General features: G+C 32.7%; 1 protein-coding gene across 15 annotated transcripts in view; it reads right to left on the reverse strand.

Annotated features, from left to right (window-relative positions):
• Window positions 1-27157, reverse strand: part of phactr2 (phosphatase and actin regulator 2) — a 75707-nt gene that overhangs the window by 7521 nt on the left and 41029 nt on the right. For 8 of the 15 annotated variants that reach the window (XR_012389302.1, XR_012389304.1, XR_012389303.1 and 5 more), the window contains exons 2-11: window positions 24580-24744; window positions 24214-24288; window positions 21881-22021; window positions 12183-12639; window positions 10000-10175; window positions 7946-8102; window positions 6868-6923; window positions 5806-5867; window positions 1870-2007; window positions 691-767 (exon numbers count right to left, since the gene is read on the reverse strand). Coding sequence is in view for 10 of the 15 variants with exons in the window: in XM_068213047.2 (XP_068069148.1) it covers window positions 691-767; window positions 1870-2007; window positions 5806-5867; window positions 6868-6923; window positions 7946-8102; window positions 10000-10175; window positions 12183-12639; window positions 21881-22021; window positions 24214-24288; window positions 24580-24744 (1504 nt within the window). In the remaining 5 variants the exon portion in view is untranslated. Of the gene's footprint in view, window positions 1-690; window positions 768-1869; window positions 2008-3581; window positions 3954-5461; window positions 5868-6867; window positions 6924-7945; window positions 8103-9999; window positions 10176-12182; window positions 12640-13483; window positions 13709-21880; window positions 22022-24213; window positions 24289-24579; window positions 24745-27157 lie in introns of those variants that run through there. The other 7 variants (XR_012389301.1, XM_068213046.2, XM_005156930.6 and 4 more) reach the window with 2 other exon arrangements.

Genomic DNA, 27157 nt, shown 5'->3' on the forward strand with positions numbered 1-27157 from the left:
CAGTGTATGAATAATACCCATGATTTATTGTAATCCTGGATAGAGTATAAGCAATGTGAAATGTGAAGTCATTTTTGACTAGATAAAATTATACATTTGTGTGCACAAATGCCTAGGAATCACCACAAGTAACTATTACTGTGCAGCCTGAAGACTACATAATCTATATATCAAATCATAATCCATATATCAATTTCAAAAATATATACAGTTGAAGTCAGAAATATTAGCTCTCCTGACTTAATAGCCCCTTCATATTTTTTCCTCAATTTCTGTGTAACAGAAAGAAGACTTTTTTAGCACATTTCTAAATATAATAGTTTCAATAACTCATTTCTAATAACTGATTTATTTTATCTTTGCCATGATGACAGTAAATATTATTTTACTAGATATTTTAATGATACTAGTATTCAGCTTAAAGCGACATTTAAAGTCTTAACTAGGTTAATTAGGCAAGTTATTGTATAACAGTGGTTTGTCTTGTAGACAATAAAAAAAAACATTGCTTAGGTTCAAATTTTTTACATTTAATATATATATGAGCAATATATTTTTATTTATATATATTTATATATATATATATATATATATATATATATATATATATATATATATATATATATATATTTTTTTTTTTTTTTTTTTTTTTTTTTTAAGGGATTTTTCTGATCATGTACACAAACATACCTTGTAAATTGTTTGCTTTCTTCATGGACTTCCATTTCTTTGCTTTTAAACTCATTAAGTTCCTTACGTATAGCAGCCTGTGAAGAGAAAAAAAATTAATTTGTAACAATGTGATGTGCTGATTATCAGTTGTGTGAAGACAGAGTTGAATCTTTTTCAGTATTCTTTGATGATAAAAACAAAAAAAAAAGTTAATTAAAATGCACCTTTCTTTTTTGTTTTAATGTATTTAAGGATGTTGGCAGAAAAAAAAGATGCATTAATGGTATTTTGTGTTATAATGCACCAATAACAGCACATGTATTTGTCATTTTGTTAATTATGTGAGGGTTAGGCTCATAATGTACTAGTCACATGGCCAGTAGGTGGCATCTGTGACCATCACAAAGGCATCAAAACATTCCAGCATTGATTACACTCTTAAACCATATTCTTCTCCAAACTACACAATTTAAAGAAGCAATATAGTAGAGCAAATCATGTTTATATTGTAACCAAGATCAGCAGTATAATACTGTATAATCTAACTACACAGACAGCCAACAAACGTGATTAACCTGCTTATTACTAATAAGTTTTAAAGAAATAGTTTATAGAAAGAAAAGTAGTTTAATTTTAAACAAAATAGGTTTTTCAAGAATTTGAATATTTATAATGACGGGTAATAATATTTACCATTTAAATTATCATCATCATTTTAATTAACTAAAGCATTTAGGATTGATAAATACCTACCAAACATTTTTTTATATCGTAAATAATCTTTTTTAAAAATTCTAAAAATATTTTTTAAGCTACATGTTAAGCATGATTACAGCTTAAAATACCAGCAGTATTGAAAAACTAAATTTTAATATTCAGACAAATATATATTTAAATTAAGGTAATAAAACAATGTAAAACTATATATATATATATATATATATATATATATATATATATACACACACACACACACACACACACACACACACACACACACACACACACACACACACACACACACACACACACACACACACACACACACACTATTTATACATTTTTTGCAATTTAATTTATTTATTTTTATATTCTTTAAATAATTGAACTAATTGTGATAGGAAATCCTAACAAATAAATTTTAACAATTTAAACATGCACAATTTACAGCTACAGTAAGAAAGATATTCATCGTACTTTGTCTGCAGGGGTTAACCTAGTCCAGGGCTTGTCAGCACGTCGATCATAGTCTTTTGCTTCTGTGACCTCCACATATTCATTGAAGCGCAAAATTCTGCGTGCCACCAATTCTGCGACTGTGGGCCGAACACTGAGCTGCAGACACACACACACACACACACACACACACACACACACACACACACACACACACACATACACATATACACATACACGCACATACATACACAGAAACACACACCAAATCTCTCAGTCACCTTCAATAAAGACCTTTTCAGGTGCACTCAACTCATTTGTGTGAAAATGAACATGTCAAACTAAATTCAGGCGCTGATGGTAAAGCAGGTGGATGTAACCAATTTCACTGAAAACATTTAGATGTGAGCTGCAGTCATTTGTTCCCCTGTAGAACTGCTCAATCATGAATAAAAAAATCTGCAAGTGACTATTGAGCAAATGAATAGATCTGGTTTATCTGGCGATTCAACCCTCTGGCCTGGTTCTCTCAATAATACAGGCCATTGGCAGTAAACCAAATTAAAAAGCCCTAATTAAAACCAACAGATTTCCAGCCACTTCTGACCAGAACTCCTGCAACATGTCAAGACAATAAAACTCAGTTTTACAAGCAGAAACACCTCACACATTTTAATTAAGAATTATCTAATGGGTTACAGGCACAACTAAATTAACTCTCATTTCCTAATAGTAGAGGAGCAGAAGAGTTATAATTCCATTACAAACGCTTTGCCAAATTACCATTTAGTCAAGTTGATGTCCTGCACTTAAAAGTGATTTACTTTGCTCCTCGTGTTTTGCATATCTAACTAAACTGTTGTATAAGACCAGCAGGTGGCGCAGTGTCCCACAATCCCGCATTGCATTTTATACTAGATTATGTCACAGTGATTTTTTTTCCTATGATGATTCACAACTTGATGCAGAACTGTGCCTAAGTAACAGGTTATAAGTAGAGCTGTGCAAAATATATCGCGATTGATCACATGCAAAATAACAGTTTGTTTTGATGTGTGAGTACTCTGAATATTTATTATGTTTATATTTGAGAAAATGTATAATATAATAAGCATGTGTAATGCATTATACCTTTTACTTTATGTATGTATTTGTAATACACATACAGCTGAAATTAGGATTTCATACAGGATTATTAGCCCCCGTGAATAATACCCATGATCTATTGTAATCCTGGATAGGTTATAAGCAATGTGAAGTAATTTTTGACTAAATAAAATGATACATTTGTGTGAACAAATGCCTAGGAATCACCACAAGTAACTATTACTGTGCGGCCTGAACACTACATAATCTATATATCAAATGTATACAGTTGAAGTTGTTTGACAAAGAGAAGGTTTTTAGCACATTTTTAAACATAATAGAAAAAGCTTAAAGTGACATTTAAAGGCTTAACTAGGTTAATTAGGTTAACTATGCAGGTTAGGTAATAATTCATGTTATTGTATAATGATGGTTTGTTCTGTAGACTATCGAAAAAAATATATAGCATTTAAGGGGCTAATAATTTTGACCTTAAAGTGTTTTTAAAAAAAATTAAAACTGCTTTTATTCTAGTGGAAACTAGACAAATAAGACTTTCTCAAAAAGAAAAAATATAATCAGATTTACTGTGAAAATCTCCTTGCTCTGTTAAACATCATTTGGGAAATTTTTTTTTTTTTTTTTTTAAATCGAAGGGGGTTTAATAATTCTGATTTTATTCATTCATGCATTCATTTTCTTTTCGTCGAGGTCCCTTTAATAATCTGGGATCACCACAGTGGAATTAAGTGCCAACTTATCCAGCATCAGTTTTACACAGCAGATGCCCTTCCAGCTGCAACCCAGAACTGGAAAACATCCATGGAAACTCATTCACACACATACACTACGAAAAATTTAGCTTAACCAATTAATTTGTACCGCATGTTTTTGGACTTGTGGGGGAAACCAGAGCACCTGATGTCAACTGTACCTAATATATATTTATATACATATAAAAGTTATGTGCATTTATATATATCAAAACAAACCTTTATTTTGGATGCAATTTATCAGCACTAGTAATGAATAATTTAAAATTAAAGCAACTTATAAATAATTTATATTAAATTTATATATCTAATGTATTAGTATTTGGCTAAATTAAGTTCTATGGAAGGCCATTTCTGCCACACCTAAAGAAAAATCATTCTTTGATAAATGAATCATATGACATACTAAAGGGCTCTATTTTGACGATCCATGCGCAAAGCGCAGGGCGAAAACACTCTCTGGGCATGTCAGAATCCATTTTTGGTAATATAGGGACAGAAAAATCCGCTTTGCGCCAAGGCGCATGGTCTAAAAGGGTTGATTTTACTTTCCTAATGAGTTATAGGTGTGTTTTGAGAATAAAAAAAATCAGAGTCTTATCTCCCATTCCCTTTAAGAGCCAGTTGCGTCACGAAATGGCACATTTGCTATTTACATGACGTAAAGTAAGACGAAGAGGAAAAACTGAGCATTTCACTGGCAAGAAAACAGTTAAACAGAGCATCTGCAGCACTAGAATGAGAGATAAATGATCTACTTTCACTTTCGCTCTCGTGGATAGGGAAACCTTGTACGCACAGACATCAATTAGCCTATAAATAATTAATTTTGTTTGTTAAGCGCAAATATTTGTTTCAAAACTATTTCGAAATTAAGTTTTAATTTCCAGCAAACGAATAAATGAAAAATAATAACGAAGTGTGTTCAAAAACCTGAGTTATATCCTAAAACACATGCTGAGCCCCATATGGTCTAAAACCTGACAGGTGGACTAATCTAAGCTTGTTTTTAATAAAACAAATATAAATATGCATATAATAAATAATACTGCTAATAATAATAATAACATTATACAAAAGCAAACTGAATGAACTGAAAAAGCCTCCCGAGATGAAGAAAGCATGAAGGCAGTGGTTTTTCATATTTATGTAGGCTAGAAAATAATATGTTTTGTAATATTTTATTCCTTTATATTTATATTCTATATATATATATCCTTATTTTATCCTATATATATATATATATATATATATATATATATATATATATATATATATCCTTAATATTTTAATTCTTTTTCATATGTAAAGATATTTGTGTATTGCTCTACATCTTGTGTGTATTAAGCAATGTTCAAGCGAGGCGGACAACTAACGCACTCTGCGCCTGATTTTAGACTAGGTTTGTTCTGGTCTAAAGAACAGATTATTATAGTTTCTCAAAATAGCAACGCGCCAAAACACGCCTGCTTTTTACGTCAGAACGTCTATGGGCGCACATATGAGTACAAATGCATTTGCCATTTAAACAGCGTGGCACAAAAAGTCAAAACGACTCTTGCGCCAAGCTGAAACTAGCAAACAACTATTGCGTCGCGCCTTGCGCCACATTGCGCCGGGTGTGTGATAGGGCCCTAAGTCATATATATGCCAAATTTGATCTCAAAAAGTTGAAATTATAATTGTAATGTATACATGTAAAAAATTATATGTATTATATATCAATGTATAAATGTATTACATGTATATATTACATGTATTATTATATTTAGGGGTCCTTTCCATCATAATTTACATGTTTTAATGATAATTATTATTAATTTAACCTTACTATTAGTAGTTATAAAGTATGATCTGCATCCCTAATCATACCCAAAAGCTAACCCCAACTTCTATCTTACTAACTACTAATAAACATCTAACTGGTGATTTATTAGCTAAAAGTGTTAGTTAACAGTTTGTTGATACAGTGACCTGTGAGGCGTAAATGAACCCATATGTCTGGCATACTTAACAGATGATGATAATCTGTTTGAAACATTTTTAAAAATGAAAAAAAAAAAAAAAAAAAAAACTATTAAACTGCAGAAGGTTGTACCTTTCGGGACAGTCGTCTTTTAATCTCCTGCTTGGCCTCATGTTCTTCTTCCTCATTTTTCTCTGAAGAAATACAAGAATGTTTACTTTGTTAGTTTTAAATCTAATTCCTCCAACAATCAACATTTGCTCTGAAATTGAATTACATCATTTAACGATTACTGCAAAATTGTTTAGCACAACCAAGTTCACTCAAGACTAAGTGGCAATCATCCAACAACAATGATTTTTACACACTGGAAATCAGTAGCATAGCAGTAAAAGACCATAACAGTAATCTCAATCATAATCAAATGGTGCCGATGCAGGGGTGTGACAGATCCAGAATTTGGTTGATCTATAAAATATTAGCATCTAAGTTTAACCACCTTCTGAATTGTCAGAGGAGCTGAAAGCAATTTAAACCATTCATGCTCAAAAAGATTTTGAAATCTCCTTCAATTTGAGTAAACAGTGGTCTATTTTATTTTCTTGGCAAATAACGCACAGAAGTTATTTTTGGTGGTTATCATTGTAAACAAATTGGAGTATGTCTTATATGTCTAATAAAGTGGCCTGTGAGTGTATATTAGATAGTAGATGTTTTTGCCAAAGAATCTTGTGATGCTTGAATCCTGTGATTTGCAAAACAATTTAAAAAGAACATTCTTCCGTTCTCAAAATGCCAGTACACTCGTGTGATTGCCACAATTATTATCTCTTTAAATAACTTACCTCAATATTACTTTAGGAAACAATAAAATGTCATGACATCATATTATAACTCCACATTTTGGAATGCTTACACCTCTCTCTGTTTGTAGACATACAGTGGTGAGCTGCATCTCATTCCTAGTCTCTGTCAATTACATCAAAACCAAGGCAACAGAAAAGTGACAGAGACAAAGGTACCACAATTCATTGCATCTTTCCTGTTGCCTTGGTTTTCTTGATTTTTGGTTGCTGCCAATGAACGTGTCTCCAGCATCAGAGGCAGTAATAAGCAAGAACAAACAGTAAAGCCCTGGGCATCCAAACACTGTCTGCACACAATGGTAATCAGATTGAGAAAGAGGACACATACGTTTTAGAATGTTTCGCTGTTCAAGCTCTTCTGTGGTGGGTCTTTGACTCAACCGTCTATAGGGAAGAAAAATTGTAGGTGTCAGTCTGAGAAAAACATACTTGTGTTTAGTTCAGAAGCTTACAGCCAGGCCCAATTCATACACGTCTAAAAAATTGGAGAAAAAATTATAAGTTATTGTGCTGGGCAAAGATTTATCGCACCCAAAAATAGAGTTTGCTTTAACATAACAAATGTGTGTATTATATATATTTATCAATATGTAATACACACATATACAGTTGAAGTCAGAATTATTAGCCCCCCTAAATTATTATACCCCTTGTTTCTTTTTTCTCGAATTTCTGTTTAACGGACAGAAGATTTATTCAACACATTTCTAAACATAATATCTTTAATAAATCATTTCTAATAACTTATTTTTTTTATCTTTGCCATGACGACAGCAAAAAGTATTTGACTATATTTTTCAAGACACTTCTATACAGCTTAAAGTGACATTTAAAGGCTTAACTAGGTTAATTAGGTTAACTAGGCAGGTTAGGGTAATTAGGCAAGTTATTGTATAACGATGGTTTGTTCTGTAGACTATTGAAAAATATATAGCTTAAAGGTGTTAATAATTTTGTCATTAAAATTGTGTTTAAAAAATGAATAACTCCTTTATTCTAGCTGAAATTAAAACAAATAAGACTTTCTTCAGGAAAAAAAATTCTATCAGACATACTGTTAAAGTTTCTTTGCCTTGTTGACTTCAACTGTACTGTACTGTACATAAAAACAAAATGTTTCCATATATGTTTTATATCTAAATATGAATAAACATTTTCTCAAATATATGCATGTGTGTGTGCATTTTACATACATAAATATACACAGTAGTCACACATTTTATGTCAAAACAAACCTTTATTTTGGATAGACTTAATTGTGATTATTCTTTTCAGACAATCAATCAATGAATGATAATTTTGAAAATCTGTCTAAACTATTGACAGATACTGATTATTATAAACTGTCAATTTCAGCATCCCAATATAAGCAGTAGAGCGGTAAAGAGCAGAATGGTTAGATGTACCTGACTAGTTTGCAGCCGATTTGCTGTCTTAGCTCCTGTCGCTCCATCTCCGAGGTTCGTGGGAGAATGTTCTTCTCTTCAAGCTCCCTCTTGCTGGGCCTGTTACCAAGTTTAATAGCAAGAGTGTCCCTGCGGCGAATTTTACTGGCAAGGGAGCCTACGAACAAACAAAAAAAAGTACCATAAGCTAGGAATGCATTACATATTAATTGATTGATGAATTTTGTTTTATTAATGCATTTTAACTGTTAAAACTGTTTTAACTGTTAACTGTAAAGTCAGAATTTTTAGCCCCCCTTTGAATTTGTTTACTTTTTTTTAAATATTTCCCAAATCATGTTTAACAGAGCAAGGAAATTTTCACAGTATGTCTGATAATATTTTTTCTTCTGGAGAAAGTGTAATTTGTTTTATTTTGGCTAGAATAAAAGCAGTTAAAAAAAAACAAAACTTTGAGATCAAAATTATTAGCCCCTTAAGCTATATATTTTTTGATAGTCTACAGAACAAACTATCCTTATACAATAACTTGCCTAATTACCCTAACCTGCCTAGTTAACATAAGTAACCTAATTAAGCCTTTAAATGTCACTTTAAACTGTATAGAAGTGTCTTGAAAAATATCTAGTCAAATATTTACTGTCATCATGGCAAAAATCATAATGTTGTCTTTAACAGTATATATACACACATCATGTTAACAAGACTTTGTTTTCTCGTAAAATAGTTTTGTAACTACATTTAGTCTGAAGTCAAATCAGATGCATAATAGCATTTGTAGTCTGACCCACAGTAACATCTGATACAGCTAATCAGAGAATACTTTCTCTTTCTGACTAGGTCAGAATACACTACATATCCCTCAAAACGCTATAATCTTAAATACGTTTTAACAATAAACTAATTGTAATTAAAAATAATTGCATAAATGACAGAAACTTTTATTACACAAACAAACTGAAAACTGTTGACCCCCCCCCCCCACAATATATATATATTTATATACATATTGACACATTGTAACATGGTAGGGAAGTGGGGGCTATATCTGTTGTACAAAATATATAAAAAGGGTCTACATTTACATTACTTTTACTGTCATCTAAAACTCAATGTTAAAAAAAAATTTGGACATAAATGCAAATGTCAAAAATTAAAAAAAAAAAACTATTTTGCACATTTTGTAAAAATAATGGTGTGATACCTAATTCACCTGAGAAGATTTTTTAATAAATGATTCGTGCAAAAGCATTTTCATATTGGCGATTTATTGTTTGTTAGCCCTGAGATGAATACTACAGTGCTCAGCATACTTGAGTACACTCCTCACAAATCTCTCATATAAATAACATTTTCTATAGGATGATATATTTGTGCATATTACATTTTGCCAGTACTGAAGCCAAATATTATTTTAATAAATATATCTGTTTAATAAATCTGTTTTGTTCAAATGCACCAATATATATTACCCATATTCACTGAGAAATGAATACAAATATTCATTTTCAAAATGGAGTGTACTCATTTATATTGAGCACTGTATACTTTCATATTTTTTTAAGTGATAGTGTAACACTAGAACAAACTTATTTGCATTTCTAACACTTGTGAACTGTTTTCAGATTGCAGGGTGGAAAGAACAGCAAATTAGAAACAGGCATGAGTGTTTGCTGGAATGTGTTGTGCATAGCACAGCAAAGTTTGCACAGTAACCAGCATGTCGGAAAGTAACGCCGACTTGGGACAGCATGTTTTTCCAGTTTGACAAACTAAAGACTTAGACCACAGCTTTGCCAAAATTCTTTGAGAAGATAAACTTCCAAATAGAAGACCATAAGAAAAAGAAAAAAAACTCCAAGAAATGCATCAAATGTAATTGTGCGACATGTTGCGCTGATTATACTGTACATAAACATCAGGCTGATGACACAGTTTTACAAGAATACTCCAAGCTGCATATTGAAGGATTTTTTAAAAATTCATTTTTTAAATATTTCACTGGACAGAGAAAACAAATGAGATATGAGAACAACACAAACTTGAACACGTACTAGAGGTATACTCATCATCTTCATCCTCCTCTTCATCATCATCTTTATAGAGAATAGGTCCATCTGAATCAGAGTCATTTGCCTGGTTTTCCCGAATGGAGTCAGGAATGATGGTGACCTCTGCACTTTCCACATTGACAGTTTGCTGTCTCTCTCCCTCTTCCTTCCCAGCATCCCTAGAAAAAAAAACACTTATTAACTTGACTAAAACATTAATTATGATGAGCAGTTATTATATTCAGTTTAGTTAATTAAATAGGACTTTATAGTGTTTATACACATTAAAAAACATTGGCATTCACTTAGAGGAAACAATAGTCATACTTTTGAACACTTTCTACCATCTCTGACTCTTAGAAATAATGAGTACTTAAAAAAAACAAAATAATTCACACGTAAAGCAAGAAAAAAAAATGTTGACTTAAGGCATGTCAATCTTAAACACTGGTTTCAGGGTTGATCAAGGCATATTTTACCTATTTTAGTATCGGCACAGCCTGTATGAAACCCAATCACTTTATTTCACACCAACTGTCACACATATGTCATAAGTGGATAGTCAAATTTGTGAAATAAATGCATAACTAAACTGTCTGGTATGGTATTTGTTTTATTTAATTTACAATAAAAACAGTTTTTTATTTAAAAACAAAAAACAAAAAAAACATTTTAAGGGCAAATTTATTAGTCCCTTTAAGCTATATTGGTTTTTTCAGTTGTCTACAGAACAAACCATTGTTATACAATAACTTGTCTAGTTGCCCTAACTTGCATAATTAACCTAGTTATAAGCCTTTAAATTGCACTTTAAGCTGAATATTAGTGTCTTGAAAAAATCTAGTAAAATATTTTGTACGATCATCATGGCAAAGATAAATGAAATCAGTTATTAGAAATTAGTTATTAAAACTAATATGCTTGATAATGTGTTGAAATAATAAAATCAAAAATCACAATCAATAATGCCAATATAATATAGTATCTAAGAGCTAAATTCTCAATGGTTAAAAAAAACCTGCCAAATCAAATCAGTTGCTCAAAAAAAGCTTAACAAGGACATACCTCATTGTTTTACTAGACACTTGGTAAAACAAATCTTTCTGCCTTCAATTTTTAGTTGAATCAAATGGAGTTCTATGGTGACTTTCCAAGCTGACTAAAAATATTAATTTTGTATAACTTAAATGTAGTTAAAACCTGGTCAACATATTAAAATAAGTAAAAGCAACACAAAATATTTGTTTTCTTTGTTATCAAATTTTCTACAGTGCTACCTACAGACCTACAACTATTCTACCCACATACTGTAGAATTGCTATATAAAAAAAAGGTGAAATCCAAAAACAAAATAGTAAAACCTGACACAAACAGTCGTGTTATAATTTACCTAACCAGGCAACTCACAAACTCACAATATTACTACAACTTCATGAGTAACCACCACATTTACTATCAAGTTACACAATCGGGTGTTTGATGTTGCATGACATTCAGCTTACAAAACCCTTCAGGCAAACTATGACAAAACTGCACAGCTAAAAAAACGAAGAACCTTTCTTAAGCCTGAAGTACATTTTTAGCAATAGTTACAGTGCACGTCCAAAAGGTCAGTAAGGACTATTGAGTTCAGTCTGGATTTTGCTTAGTACTAATTTTACTAATAATATTAATATCCCACTGGGAAATTTTTAATTGATACATTTTTAACATTTATAAAAAACAAATAAATAAACAGCATTTTCAGTTTGCTCTTTTTGACCCCCTAAATATTGAAAATATTCCATAAAAGTTTCAATGAAAACAAAACTGGTAAATCTTCTTAAAAATTCTTGTCATGCAAGTTATGGAAGTGTATTGAATTGTATTTTAATGTATACAAACAACATTATTGCTTACAAATAATGCAAATAAACAACATTATGTGTTGCATCATTATGAATAATCTTAATAATACTCAAGATAATTTTATTCATCTATGATGTTATAATTAATTCTAGAGGTTTGTTTTCCCATCTTTGGGTTATCTAAATTTCAAACCTTGACAATGGACCCTTTTAAAAATATGAAAAGGTTTATATTGTGCTCGTAATATCCCAACACTTACTGTATATAGCATAGGGACAAATGCCTACTTTGAGATACTGTAACTGCTTATTATTGCTTTTAAAACGTACACCACTGACCTCTGTGTCTGATCCGCTTTCTCTTTCTGTGTCTCAGTCTCTACGTTCACAGGTTCAGCTGACGCATCTGACGAAAGTTCATTTGAGGACCCAATGAAGGAGGTTTCCTCTGTGGCCTGGTTAACATGAGACTGTCTTTTGTCGGTCTCTGCACACTTCGAAAGATGACTGTCACCCTTCCCGTTTTGAGATTTCTCCTCTGCCTTTTCATTAACACTGGTGGTTAATTCTTTTTTCTTTTGGTCCTTTTTAGAGGAGCTTTCCACAGTCTCTTGTGTTTTAGAAAGGGGCCGCTGCGACCTGGAGGGTTCAGTCTTCTTACCAGTCTTGGCTTGTCCTGTATGTTCTGAGTTGCTGTTTTTGGAGGTTTTTGAGGAGGTCTGTGAAGATGATTGACCTGAAGCCTGAGAGGATCCTTTGGATGTGCCTGTAGTTTTTTTAGCATTCGAAGTTTTAGCTGTGAAGAAATTCAGGGAAATTCGAGAGTTAGAGATCTGAAAATACATGCTGATGGATGCACCACCCGTGGCAGTGTTTTAAATGTTGTTGTTTTTTTTTAGAAAAAAAAATACTTATAATAAAAGCAAACTGTAGGATTACCTCCAAATTGTAAACCTCTAACATGTACGCAAAAGTCACAAAATTGTGGGCACGCTTTATTTTGATATACAATTCTCACTATTAACAAACCATTAACCAAGATTTGAGTGAACCATCATAAATCAAACAAATGTACTGAAATTGATTAATGAAAATATACATAGATTTCCAAGTGCTTGATTTAAATGAGGAAGCAGTCGTGCCACCAATGATGAGCTGCACCAGAGACAAACAATGGACAGGTAAAAGAATAAACACGGTGCAGCGTGAAACAATGAGCCCCATTTATACAAGACGACACAAGTGTGGTTTACATGCACAAAGAACCGATCACATGCAAACATGCAACACATTATACCATTATATTCATACATAAAAGCAAACGTCAATAAAAAAAGATAATGTGTTCACATAAATCAAGCAGAACAACAACACAAAAAAAGCCACACTGGGTCACAAATGAGTCAGGGTATGATTTGGCACAGTACTGGATAAAGAAGAATTAAACCTGAACTAATTAAACCAGCATATTGGCTTGTTTTCCAGATTTTGCTGTCATTTTAGTTCCAAACAAGTTCTTGAAGAGACCAAGTTGGTTCCCAGTCAGACCGATTGGGAAAAAAGAAGTGCAAACGGGATCCCTCCATGCAGAGTTTTATTCACCGATGCATGCTAATATCGTCACTGACACGTTTACTCACCATTGCCACGAGTGGCAGTTCTTGAGGTTTGTTTGGGTGGAGGAGCAGAGACCTGCTTATTGGTAGCCTTGGTTACCTTTTTAGCTCCTGCTTGCCCCCCTTTCTTCACGCCTGTGCTCGTGGCTTCAGCTGAGGGTTTTGGGAGTGTAGTCGGGGGTTTTTTAGCAGGGGGTTTTAGAGCGGCTGATTCACTGGCTTGTGGGATGTGCTTGCTGTCATTTCTTTCTACAAGGGCACAGAGGAGCAGAGCACCCTCATTGACTCAGAAGACCCTCATTATGTCTGTGCATAGTCAAAAGGTATACTGTAAATAGGGCACTTAAATTTAGCTCTAAGTTATGACTTGGTCATGATGCATTTTAAGCCACTGCAATTCTAAAAATATGACTACATATCAACTCCAAAATTACCAGCCTACAGTAAAGCTTATGAATCATATATACTGACTGACTTATTGGTATTTTCATATACAGTAGGTTGTTTTTAATCACGTGGTTCTGGTCACGCTTGAAATTCAGATGGAGGGTGGGAAGTAAAACATAGAGGAAAACATAGAGGTAACATAGAGGTATTTTTGCGATGTATACCTTATCTCAAAGGAAAAATAAATAGAAAAATAACTTTGTTGGGCATGATCCTTGTATCATGAAGAAAGCTGAGTTTTTTACTGAACTAAAATAAATTTGCTTGTCATTGAGGTGGTAGATACTGTATAAGCTATATACACATTACATGAAAAAAGTAAACAAGTAAATACTATAGTGTTTGGAAGCTTACTATGGTTAATTACTTGGATTAAACTGTTGTAGTAATTATATTGTTGCTGTGGTACGACAAGTAATAAATAGGGTTGGGTACCAAAACCCAGTGCCATTATAGCACCGGTACCTTTGTAACTGGTATGTACCGGATCAAATCAGCATATGAATTTTGGTGCCTAATTTCGGTGCCACCGTTGCTGCAACAAGGACGTAAGAAGCATTAAGGGGTGCATCAAAGGCACACATATGTACGGATTACACACCCTCTCTAAACATTTATTTGTAATAAAAATTCTGAGGAATACGAACAGGTGATGTTAGGCGTTTGTTCCTTTTGCTTAGGGAACGGGCGCACATGCAACGCACACAGTACAGTGCATTCGTTAAGCGAGAGAGACTTTCTTCAGATCAGCACGCACTTAACTTTTGATATTAAATTCCATTAAAAGAGCACTCTTCCACCAGTCCTTGTGTCAACAAGCTTGGCCCTCCTAAATTTGGACTCGTATTTTTGTGTCAAAACGCCACAGAGAAGCGAGATCAGCCATCGGTGGCAGACTGCGGAGATATGACTGAGGCCTCTCTCTGCGCACTCTCTAGGTGTTATGAGCACTCACTCTCTCTGTCAGTGACGGTGCTGCGCGCATTAGCCTAGTTCCCAGCATTCGTCAGAGGTTGACGCCCAAATTGACACAGGTAATAGCGATTTTACACTTTCAATATAGGAAGTCTTCGACTATGCAGAGACCATTATTAATCAGAAATCTAGTGTACATAGTTTCACGTTAAGAAATGTAACACATTGATCAAATGTAGTTTTCAGTCACACTCATGCAAGTCATATTCAACTTGTTTAGTTTGCCTTCATTCATTTTTGATTTCCATCTTCAACACATGATTTATTTACAACACATTTTTAAACATAATAGTTAAACTAACTCATTTCTAATATCTACTTTTTTTATCTTCCCCATGGTGACAGTCAGTGCATAACATTTTACTAGTTATTTTGCAAGACAATTGTATTCAGACAAAGTCCCTTTAAGTATTTTATAGTCTTTTATTCAGATCAAAGTGTAATTTAAGGCTTAATAAGTATTCTGTAGCATTTATTAGCAAAGTGTTGTGCACATTATACACTTAACTATGTGGTTCAAAAACATGTTTATTACAAGTTACTACAGTTTTCCCCCATGCAGACATAACAAAATAACAGATGAAAGCATACAAAAGCATATCGCATAGACTACATTATTCTTTATTTATTCTTGTATGGGGAAAAGTGCTCCACGATAATAACCTTTTAGTTTTGTCGCAAGGGTTGCATTTCTTTTATGTTAGGTCGATGAACTTACCATCAACAAACATTCACTGCTGCTGCACATCTCGATGCTAACGTTACAGTGGTTTATTCCAAAAAAACGCAAGTAAAGGCATGGATTATTGCAAAACGAGACAGATATTTCATTACACCGATAACATGGCAGGCTATGTTATTTATATTCTCCTGGATATCGTATGTGTGTTGGTGTTTGTATCTGATTTTTAAAGAACACGTTATCATATTTATACACATAGCTAGGCCTGTATATAAAGTTTTCTTGATGCTGTCAGACAAATTATAACATTCAAAAAAAGCTTGTACACATGGATGCATTGAATAAACGTTTATTACATGCCACCTTTACTTCTGTTTTTTTTTTTTTTTTTTAGCTGATTTCTTGAATTTTCCCCACTTTATCTGCAAAAACTTTTGGAAGTTTATAAAAGCTGTTTAGCCAATTTAAACAATTATAAACAACATAAACCAGAACAATTTTGATGATCTGATAGGGATTCCTATGTAGAAAAATCACTTCCTGCCTTCCATCTGAAATTTGCGCATCATCGATGATGTTAAGCAAAAACAATCTATATAGTTATATAGTGACCTCTTCAAAGAGTCTGTGACTAAGATACAGTCAATACATTTATAACTATAAAGATCTTTATAATAATATATATATATATATATATATATATATATATATATATATATATATATATATATATATATATATATATATATATATATATATATATAATAGTAATAATATAATTATATAATAAAATAGTTTTTACATTTTCTATTCAGCAAAACAAACTACAAGTAAAGGTAAGAAGTAAAGGAGTAAAAGTAAAGGCCCATTCACACCAAAACATTAATGAATGAAAAAGTTGCTCTTTAGCCGATACAACATTTGACTGCCTTTTCTTTGCCTTTTATACCTTCTTTTAAATGTTTGAAAATGACTAGAAATTGTTAAAAAAAAATGAACATTTATTTATGTTTCATCTAATATTTTATACATTAAACGTTTCCAATATTCTTCAAAATATCTTTGTTTCTGTTCAACGGAACTAAATAAAAAAGGGTTTGGAACAAGTCAAGGGTGAGGAAATGATGCCAGAATTTTCATTTTTAGGTGAACTATTTCTTTGACATCAAAGGGATAAATTTCATTTTACAATTTAATTTTAAAATAGAAAATATTACACAATATTTCCAGTTTTTTATAAAAATGCAGCAAATTTCAAAAATATATTTGACCTATACATACTGTAAACGGCAATCTTTCGATAGATTTTCCAAAAGTACAAATTCTGTCATCATTTACTCATCCTCGACTTGATCAATTGTTAAGATACTATAAATATCAATGGCTACAGGTTATAGTTTTCAAACATTCTTTAAAATTTCTGTGTTTAAAACTCAAACTGGTTAGGAACAAGTCAAGGGTAAGTAAATGATGGCTGAATTTTTGCTTCTGCGTGAATTTTATAATCTATTACACAAAATTACTGTTTTTTTATATGCACATTTTAGCCCCTATACATAAATGGCAATGTTTGCGTTGGTGATTGTCGTTAATTTGACTGATTAATTATTAAACACTGGCTTTATGCTCTTGGTGCAGTTTTATAAAAGCATTTTACAATGTCTGTTCTTCTGCACAGCGAAAATGCCTCAAGTGGATTAATGCTTGAGTAAATCTATTCCCCCGCGGCCTCTCCAAGAATAACACACATTCAGCGGTGGAGGGAAAGGTCACAGAAACAATTGCAGAATTGTTGTAGAACATTAAGGAGGCTGAAATTATAAAAATACACCATTGATGTTTCTTTTACACATCTCATGACTTTGGCCACAACAACATCTGCCCACAGCTTCAGCTAGAAAAAAAAATCCAACATGATGTCAGACTAAACGATACATTATCCATGACCTAAAAAGATGATGTCAGTACAACTGTCAAGTTATTATTTAAAAATTATTTTAATATATCATCAATCTGCTGAACTGTACAGCACATCAACGTATCTCTTGCCACTGACTTTTAAAAACACAAGCCAATAAATTAGTCATTTTTAATTAAACTAATGCAATAAAATCTGACAGTATACTGTACATAATTATAAGAACACTTTCCATATTTAAAAGGGTGTAGATTGTTTGGTAAATTGGCCTTGATAAACTTAAAATAATAATAAATAAATAAATAAATAAATAAATAAATAAATAAATAAATAAATAAATAAATAAATAAATAAATAAATAATAAATAAATATCAACAAAGCCATCAAAAAATAGATCCATCATGAGGAGATTGAAATCTTTTTTTCTTGCTAAAAACAAACTAGACCTATTTCACTGTAATATTACAGCATTAGTTAAAAGCAGAAAAAATAAGAACAACTTATTTTATCTAATGCAGTGCTCAGAGCAACCATCTGCATGTTTCATGAACTTAACATGAAATTAAATGTTGTTTTGGAGGTAAACATTAACATATTCAGCATGTCTAATATTTTAGCCACCAATGTATTATCAACATATTTGACCCTGGAGCACAAAACCATGACTATGAAAGTTTCCATCAATGTATAGCTTGTTAGGAAAGACATTTTCATTTGTTAGGAAAAATGCATTACTAATCAAAAATTGTTTACTTAATAGTATATTACTAATTAAGATTCGATTTATTTACATTAAGAAATATTAACAAAAACCTTCTAATCATAAAGTTTACTAATCAAAATTGTTTACTAAATAATAATTAAGATTTGATTTATTTACAGTAAAAAACATTTACAAAATATCTTCCATGGAATATTGCCTTTACCTAATATGTGAATGATTTTTGGCATTAAAAAAAATCTATAATTTTGAACCACACAATTTATTTTTGCCTATTTTTACAAAGAGTTTTATGGTCCATATTATCTTTATTCAGATCTAAGCAACAGAATCCGATTTTTTAGCCCTACAAAGATATTGTTATCAGATTATGTGTCAGAGAGTGGAGCAGAACAGTGTGCAAGAGGCAAGAGTAGTGCTACTGTAAGCAGCAGGACCAAGTATACTACTGTAGATAGAAACGTCCTATCTACGCCATCTTTACTCTTTCGAAGAGCATGAGTGGAACATGTGGAATATTCACAGAGTGTAATATTGAGTGAAAAGTTCTACCATGCATCTACAATGGCTGGTGGTAGAGCAAAACTTGGGTCCTGAACACTGCTGACCATTGCAGTACAGTACAAGCTCATATGTTTGCCTTTTTTCTATTTTGGCTGAAAACAAAAAAATTGTATGGAAAAAAAATGATAACTTTCATCAGTCGACAATTTAGTGCATCCCTAGTTCTGGCACTCACAAAGAGATATATTAGAGGAAACAACACAATGACATGAACCAAACACACTACTCAGGAAATGCCTTTGTTCTACAAATAACTTCAGCTGTACGATTTATTAAAAACTTGACCGCGTTTTTGTGTCACCAAACAACTTAAAACCACTGCTTCAAAGCGGTTTCCACTTCCTCTAAATGATATAGTTAACGCTACTTTACCCATGCTATATTAATACAGGCTATCTTTTCCCACCCATTTACTCTTACAGTACAAGTGCTGATTTGACTAATGTTTGGCCACAACGATATATGAAATGAAAGGTGTTATTTGCAGACACGATACACTGCAACAGCCAATTTAGCATGAATTGCTTTGCTCGGTCCATGCACTGACAAAAACACCAAGACAAGAACATTAGCATGCTTCAACACTCATGAAAAGACCACAAGTTGTCTTGCTTATAAGTGGCTTAGACTTAAACATCATAGGACTGATTAGCTGTACTGCTAAGCCCAATGTATACTTAGCTTTTTTGCTTGAGTATGTGCACAGTGTAAAAGACACAGTAGCCTGGTTTCCATTACAGATTTACACAAAACATTTGCAATATTTTCAAAAGGCTGATGTATGTCCAAAACCTATTTTTTAATCTTGCAGTAAGTCATTCCTAAAATCATTATGATGGACATTAGTAGGTATACGTGTATCTCAGTCGTATATTTAATCAAAAGAGATATGGGTCTGTTATGCCAGGTATTAATCGTGAGGGAATCCTCTTTTGCTGCTTAGGAGGAGAAAAAAATCTGTACCTGAAAAAATCTGCTAAAACCTCTTTAGTTGTCGCAGACTTTTGAGCCCATCAGACACTTACTGTGCAAATGCCGTAAATAAATATTTGTACATTTTTTAAATAATAATTTCAGTAATATTATTGAATAATATGGAAATGTTTAGTTGATTTATGTACAATACACTATGTAAAATAATAGTTTATAGGGCTGCACGATTAATTAATTTTAAACCGAAATAGCAATTTGAGCTGCGATTATTTCGATAATTACTATGGTGAGAGTGGAAAGTGTGGGGAATTAAAACGATCCAACTAACGTTACTTAAAAAGACGACTGTTACAGAAGAACCCACAAGCCCCTATTTCACTGCTGTGAAGATTAAATTAAAGCTGTGAACTGCATCTCTGCTCTGCTTCTCTTTCTCTCTCTCTGTTTGTGTGTATTGTGGACATTTGACCTGGTTGCGTGAGGTAACGTAACCTCTCTCTCTCTCACACTCTCTCACACACTCTCACACACTCTCACACACTCTCACACACTCTCACACACTCTCACACACACACACACACACACACACACACACACACACACACACACACACACACACACACACACACACACACACACACACACACACACACACACACACACACACACACACAGGCCATCTATCAATAACCTCCTCGGTGAATAACGCCAGAGCCGCGCGAACTGCCAATTTCAGTCCTTTCTGTTGAGTGCGGGAACACAATGACCAATCACAGGTGTTTAAGAACTCGCTTGACAATGCTCAAAATGCTCATGTTTTTCTGTGCATGCAAAAATGTCTTACAAATAATATATAAATTTAAATGTATTTAGAAATTATGCATTTAAATATAAGAATGTTTGTGCTGTGAAGTAAAATCTAAAGTTGTGTATGGTAAGCATTGTCAATGCACAATGAATGTCATAAAATCAAAATGAAAAAATGTAACAATCTAAATGTAAAGGTTTCAAAGGTTTTATATATCTACAGTTGCAATCAGAATTGTTAAACCCCCTGAATTTTAACGGAGAGAAGATTTTTTTAACACATTTCTTAAAATGATAGTTTTAATAACTCATTTCTAACAACTAATTTATTTTATCTTTGCCATGCACATAACATTTTTCTAGATATTTTTCAAGACACTTCTATACAGCTTAAAGTGACATTTAAAGGCTTAATTAGATTAATTATGTTAACTAAGCAGGTTAGGGTAATTAGGCAAGTTCTTGTATGATGATGGTTTGTTCTGTAGACAAAACAAAAAAAATCAAAAACATATATAGCTTAGAGGCTAATAATGTTGACCTTAAAAAATGTAAAACTGCTTTTATTCTAGCCCAAATAAAACAAATATGACTTTCTCCAGAAAAAAAAATATACTATCAGACATACTGTGAACATTTCCGTGCTCTGTTAAACATAATTTGGGAAACATTTAAAAAAAAATAAATAAAAAGGGGGTTTAGTAATACTGATTCCAACTGTATATATAAGATTTTAGATACAATCTGTTTAATTGAATTTAAAATATTGTAGTTATTTTCTGAATTTGTCATGACAACTGACCTTTTTTTTTTTTTAAAAATGGTTTAAAAAAACAGTAGCATAGTGTAGAGTACTTTGTGATTATTCTTGGTCTTTCTTTGGTGCCATTTAAACCACCACATTAAACCTGCAGCTCCTTTATGAAATTATAGTGAATCGCATGAAAAAAAAATGTCCAATTTTGATCAGATAAATCGCAATTAGACTTTTTCTCCAAACCATGTAGCCCTAATAGTTTATATGTTTCTAGTGGATACATTATAAAAGCACTGTAACTTTGTTTACCAAATTAGTTGCATTGTAAACCTTAAAGTTTCAAAGACTTTTTATATTTAATTTACATGTTAAGTTTACCGCTTTTTCAGATTTTACAAAATTCTGTGCAGAAAAAGACAACAAAAGTCCTGCTAATGAGGCGAGATCATAGTATACTATTTCACAGAGGAACTGTGAATTCAGCATTTCCGGATGAACAGATCAACTACGTTTCTACAAATAAACGCATTATCACATCTTAAAAGAATATTTTGGGCTTTAGATTTCATGCTAGAAATTCAACTATCTTTATTTGTATCCTTGTTGCAAACTGTACCTTCTGGCTCCTCTGCCACTGCCGCCAAGTCTGATTTCTCTTCTGGGACTGGTTCTGGTGTTTCAATGTCCACTTTGACCTTTTCAGTACCTCCACTGGGCACTGCATGGCCATTCAAGGTCTCTGTGTTCAAAGGGTCATCTATAGATAGGAAAACATGGCTCACTTATCAAAAAAGCAAGACTTAGTAAATGAAGTTCACTGAAAAGTATTTTTTTGCATTTACACTTAAGTCATTCTGCAGATGTTTTTTGTGAGAAGTGCTTTGAGTTCTTGATGAGTCCTTAAAGGCAGCACTTAAATTATTAGTCAAACATTTTACTCTGAACCTGAAGACTGAAACATTTTCACTCAAAAACTGACTGCAAAGATTGAAATAGTATTTTCTGGCAAAACATGCTTATTTTATTTTATTTTAAAAATTGCTTCATGTATAGGAAATATTCATGTCACCAAATTCATGTTTTGAATTCAAATATCAAATATCAGCTTTAATAAAAAAAAAACATGTATGTGAAATTCTGGGTGGTATATTCACTTTATTCATAATAGGGGTCAAGAGCAAACAAAATAAGAGGTCATTAAATAAGGTCATTATACCATAAAACATCCTTGAATTAAAAAAAGGGCTTATATTGATACCAAAATAGGTCCATGCAGAAATCAAATGTAAAAGAAGCTTTGAAAATAAACAAGAATGTAGGCTGTCGAACATACATGTAGAAGTATATATCAGTAGGCACACAGCTGGCCTAACAAACTTTGGTGCCTAATCTTTAAAGCAAAGTGAAAGTAAAATTAAACAGAAACAGAACAAAACATCCTATTACTTCTAAGATATTAGTTTATTCCACAAATCATGTGAAATTGATAGGTGGATATCAGAAAACAGTACAAAATGAAAAGATAAAAAAGGGTTCATGACTTCTTCAATGCTTTAATTGCTTCTGATTTGTTTATCCCTGGAACCTGTGGCTACAGACGTAGAAAACAGTGAATTTGTCTTATACTATATGTGGTGGTACCATTATGGTTAAAGATGCTATCTGCTAATTAACCAGTTCTAATTAACCTCATATAGCCATTAGTTGCAGCAGTTAGTTATTATAAAATGAATTCAGATAAACAACTAATCAATATCAATTCTACAGTCTAATACACTTCTTTGAAAGGTTAGTTCACCCAAATATAAAAATTTTGTTATTAGTCCCCCTCATTCTGTTCTAATTCCCTGAGACCTTTGTTGATCTTCAGAACACAAATTAAGATATTTAGATTAAATATGAGAGCTGCCTCATCCTTCACAGATAGTTTACTAAGGGCAATATTACAGTCAACAGTGCAACACGCAAGCATCATATTGCTCATAGTAATGTGCCCCTGATCAGACACAGTAGATATGGGTGAACAAATTGTTTTTACATTATTGTGCACAAAGGTGTTCTTGGAGCTTCTTATGATCCCGGTTCAGCCACTGAAGTAATATGAAATGTTTTTGGTTCCTTTTCTGTTTTTTTAAACAAGTCAGGAGCCTTGCTGTCAATAGAGAATGAGAGAGCTCCCAGATTTTATCCAAACTATCTTAATTTGTTTTTTGAATATGAACAAAGGTCTCAGGGGAATGGAACGCCTCAGGGGAAATTTGATCACCATACAGTGTATCCATAAAGTATTCATAGTGCTTCACGTTTTTCACATTTTATGTTACAGTCTTATTCCAAAATGAATTAAATTCATTTATTTTTATTCTTTTACACACAATACCCCATAACGACAATGTGAAAAAAAGTTTTAAACTTATTAAAAATAAAAAACTTGAAAAATCAACTCGGTGAATGTCCTTGATTGGTCCAACCAGAGACCAGACCTGAATCCTATTGAACATCTCTCAACAAATCTGAAAATGGCTGTACACGGTCGCTTCCCATCCAACCTGATAGAGAATGAGAGATTTTGCAAAGAGGAATAGGCAAAAAATTCCAGATACAGGTGTGCCAAGCTTGTGGCATCATATTCAAAAAGACTTGAGGCTGTAATCACTGCCAAAGGTGCTTCAACAAAGTATTGAGCAAAGGCTGTGAATACTTATGTACATGTGATTTTTTTTATTTTTTTATTTTTAATAAATTTGCAACAATTTCAAAAATCTTTTTTCACATTGTTATTGTGGGGTAGTGCGTGTAGAATTTTGAGGAAATAAATTATTTTGATCTATTTTGGAATGAGGCTGTAACATAAAAAATGTGGAAAAAGTGAAACGCTATGAATACTTTCCGGATGCACTGTACATGCACACTGAATGTAACATTCACTTCATTTATTTAAACTCTCACCTTGGTCTGGAATAAGCACACCCTTCTTTATAAGCTCTTCTCTTGTTTGCCTGGTGGATATTTTCCTCTCCAGAACTACAAAGATAATGTATGTGTTAAGATATCATTATATTAAAGTTACAATGGCACTCAAAGTTCACTGAAAGTGCAGCCATCAGTAATATATTGTGTGCAATACATTTCACAATACATGTTCCATATCCATCCACCATAATCATCTAAATGTCATGCCGGATGATTAAACTTTTATTTGTGGCATTGTGAAGAAGCATCAAGGAAAGCCGAGAAGGCATCATATTTTCAAAATACTTTACACAGATAAATGCATAACAATGAATCAAATGCTATTAATAAATGGTGATATACCTTTGGAGAGGTCCTGGAACTTATCACTGGTCCTCTTCTTTCTCCATTTCCAAGGTTTAAAGATCTTGCCCAGTGAAGAGAGCTTACCCTTTCCTTTCAGCTGAGGAGACTGAGAGCTTCCCACCACATCACAGTTGGCAAGAGAAGATTTTTCCAGCCCCTCCACTAAAAGTGAATCACAGCAAGAACACAATTTTGAATGAAATGAATAAAAAGCAATTACATACATGCAAAGGTTACCCTTAAACAATAGAAAATTGTTAACTGGTTTTATAACAGGAAATGCTTGTGAATGAATGTTTCTGACCATAACAACAAACATCACCCTTCAGCAATAAGAACAGCTAGCTGCCTCGTTCCATGAATAACACACAACAAACATAATATACATGCATTCAAGATAATTAAATCAAAACAAGCACACATTAAACTGACCAAACATGATAGTAAATATATATTCAGATGTCAAAAAAGGCTAAAAGTATCAGAGTTTCACAAGACCAAAAAAAGTCTACACTTAATTTACTGTAACCCTCTACCGCATGGTGTTGCCATATGGCAACATGATATTTCTGTTCATTACCCTGCCACTGATTCTTTAAGACCAATGTTTTAATATTTTTCTAGGAAAGAGAAGACCTTAGATTAGCCAATGATGTGCTTTGGTTAAGTCACATGACATGCAATGTTTTTCTGTGGCACGATTTCTGACATACTGGCATTTATTGTGAGTAGTTGCTAAATCCAAATGTAAACATCAATAAAAACCAATGACAACTCATCTCAGATCCACAAAAAAAATCTGAGACATCACCTCCAGTAAGTTATAATTACATATTCATAAATCAAAACTGTTTTTATCAAGTTAGTTTTTTTTTTTTATGTTTTTCAAAGTTAGTAAATCAATCATATGTATGTGTTACCAAATGGCAACACTGTTTAATAGTGAAACATGCAATATTGCAATGGGTTAGCTAGCTAGCAAGGTTAGCTGTGATCTTTTAAGTTGTAACAATAACATGAATTCTAGTAATATAATGTTGATCTGTCCTATGTTAATGGCATTTGCATTAGGGATAAAATCTAATTTTAATGGCTTTTGATTAGAAATAAATACAGGGAACAGTGTATTAGTAAGGACCACCATGTACTATGGTAAGTGAAAGAAGAAAAGGACACGACTGGCTCTTCCTGCAGATGAAAGTGAGGATGAGATGGATTTTAGAGACCAATAAGAATGATGCAGATTTGACATTTGAAAAGAGCAGTGATGGAGAGTTAGTTCAGAGGCTGATACAGTAGGATAGGCGTAGTATAGTATATAGTATAATACATAAGCATTGTTAGCTAGTAGCCACAATACTCTGATGCATCTGGATATATTAGACTTATTTATTTGTTATATTATTTACTGGAGAAAATATACCTACTGTATGTAGGTATCTACATAATAATACAATATTATGTTTGTTTTCAATAACATTCAGCAAAAATAATGAAACAATATATGCAGTAGAGGGTTTTTAAAAGTAAACATACCAAATCAGTATATTATATTATTTTCTGAAGTGTGATGTTAATGTGATGACTGGATTACTGCACTGTACAAATTATATGAACAATTAGTCATCACACAATATGTTTTACTTCATTGTAACTTATTATATTAACTTAATCATGTTCTAACTTAACCTTATAAGTTATGCAATCACTTTTAAGTCAGTTTAACATAATATAAGTCCAATGGACTCATTAAAAATTTATTTTTACAGTGTGGCTACAACTTTTACTCTTAATATTAAAAGTTCCTTGCAAATGCATCACAAGACCTAATCATTGAAAATGTTCAGATTAGCCCATCTGAAGCCTAAGATTTGAACTCTCTTCCACTCCACCTTCACCCCTACATCACCTCTACTTAGCTGGAGTAAAATGAACAGATTCTCGCAGCGAGGTGTGGTTTTCCACATGACCCAGGCAAGAAGATATTAAACCCGTTCATCAAACATAAACCCAACAGAACAGCCGACCTAAAGTCACAGGCACACCTCACCAGATGAAGTGTAAAACGATCATAAGAGCGTTTCCAATCAGCCAAACCAGATCAAAGAACTCAGAACAATAAACAAAGAGTCAGGCTGCAAAGCAGTGACACCATTTATCATTTCAAGCAAACGCACACACACTTTCATTGTTCTCCGCAGGATTACAGCAGAGACCTGGGTCAGTGTGTGTATGGGTCACCGTTATAAACCAGTGTAACTTTTTGCCTTTCTCAGACATTTCAAATCATTGAAGTTCAATGTTTTTCGGACACCAACACAGCGCAGATCTTTATATAACTTTCCCCCAGCCGAAAAACATCAAAAACACTGACAGTCAATCAGAATCCATCATTCATTAAAGAGCTTGTAGATTTAGGTTGGCAGATGACTACTACAATACTAAAACTGAACATGATCATTCATTGGTGTAGATGCCAATATGATTATTGTTTTTAATATTTTGGATGGGGGGGGTCAATTATTTCAGTAATGTTAGTTTGAGAAATACAGTGCATGCTTTAGTGAATCAAATT

Source organism: Danio rerio, chromosome 13 (assembly GCF_049306965.1).
Source record: "Danio rerio strain Tuebingen ecotype United States chromosome 13, GRCz12tu, whole genome shotgun sequence".
Lineage (NCBI taxonomy): Eukaryota > Metazoa > Chordata > Actinopteri > Cypriniformes > Danionidae > Danio > Danio rerio.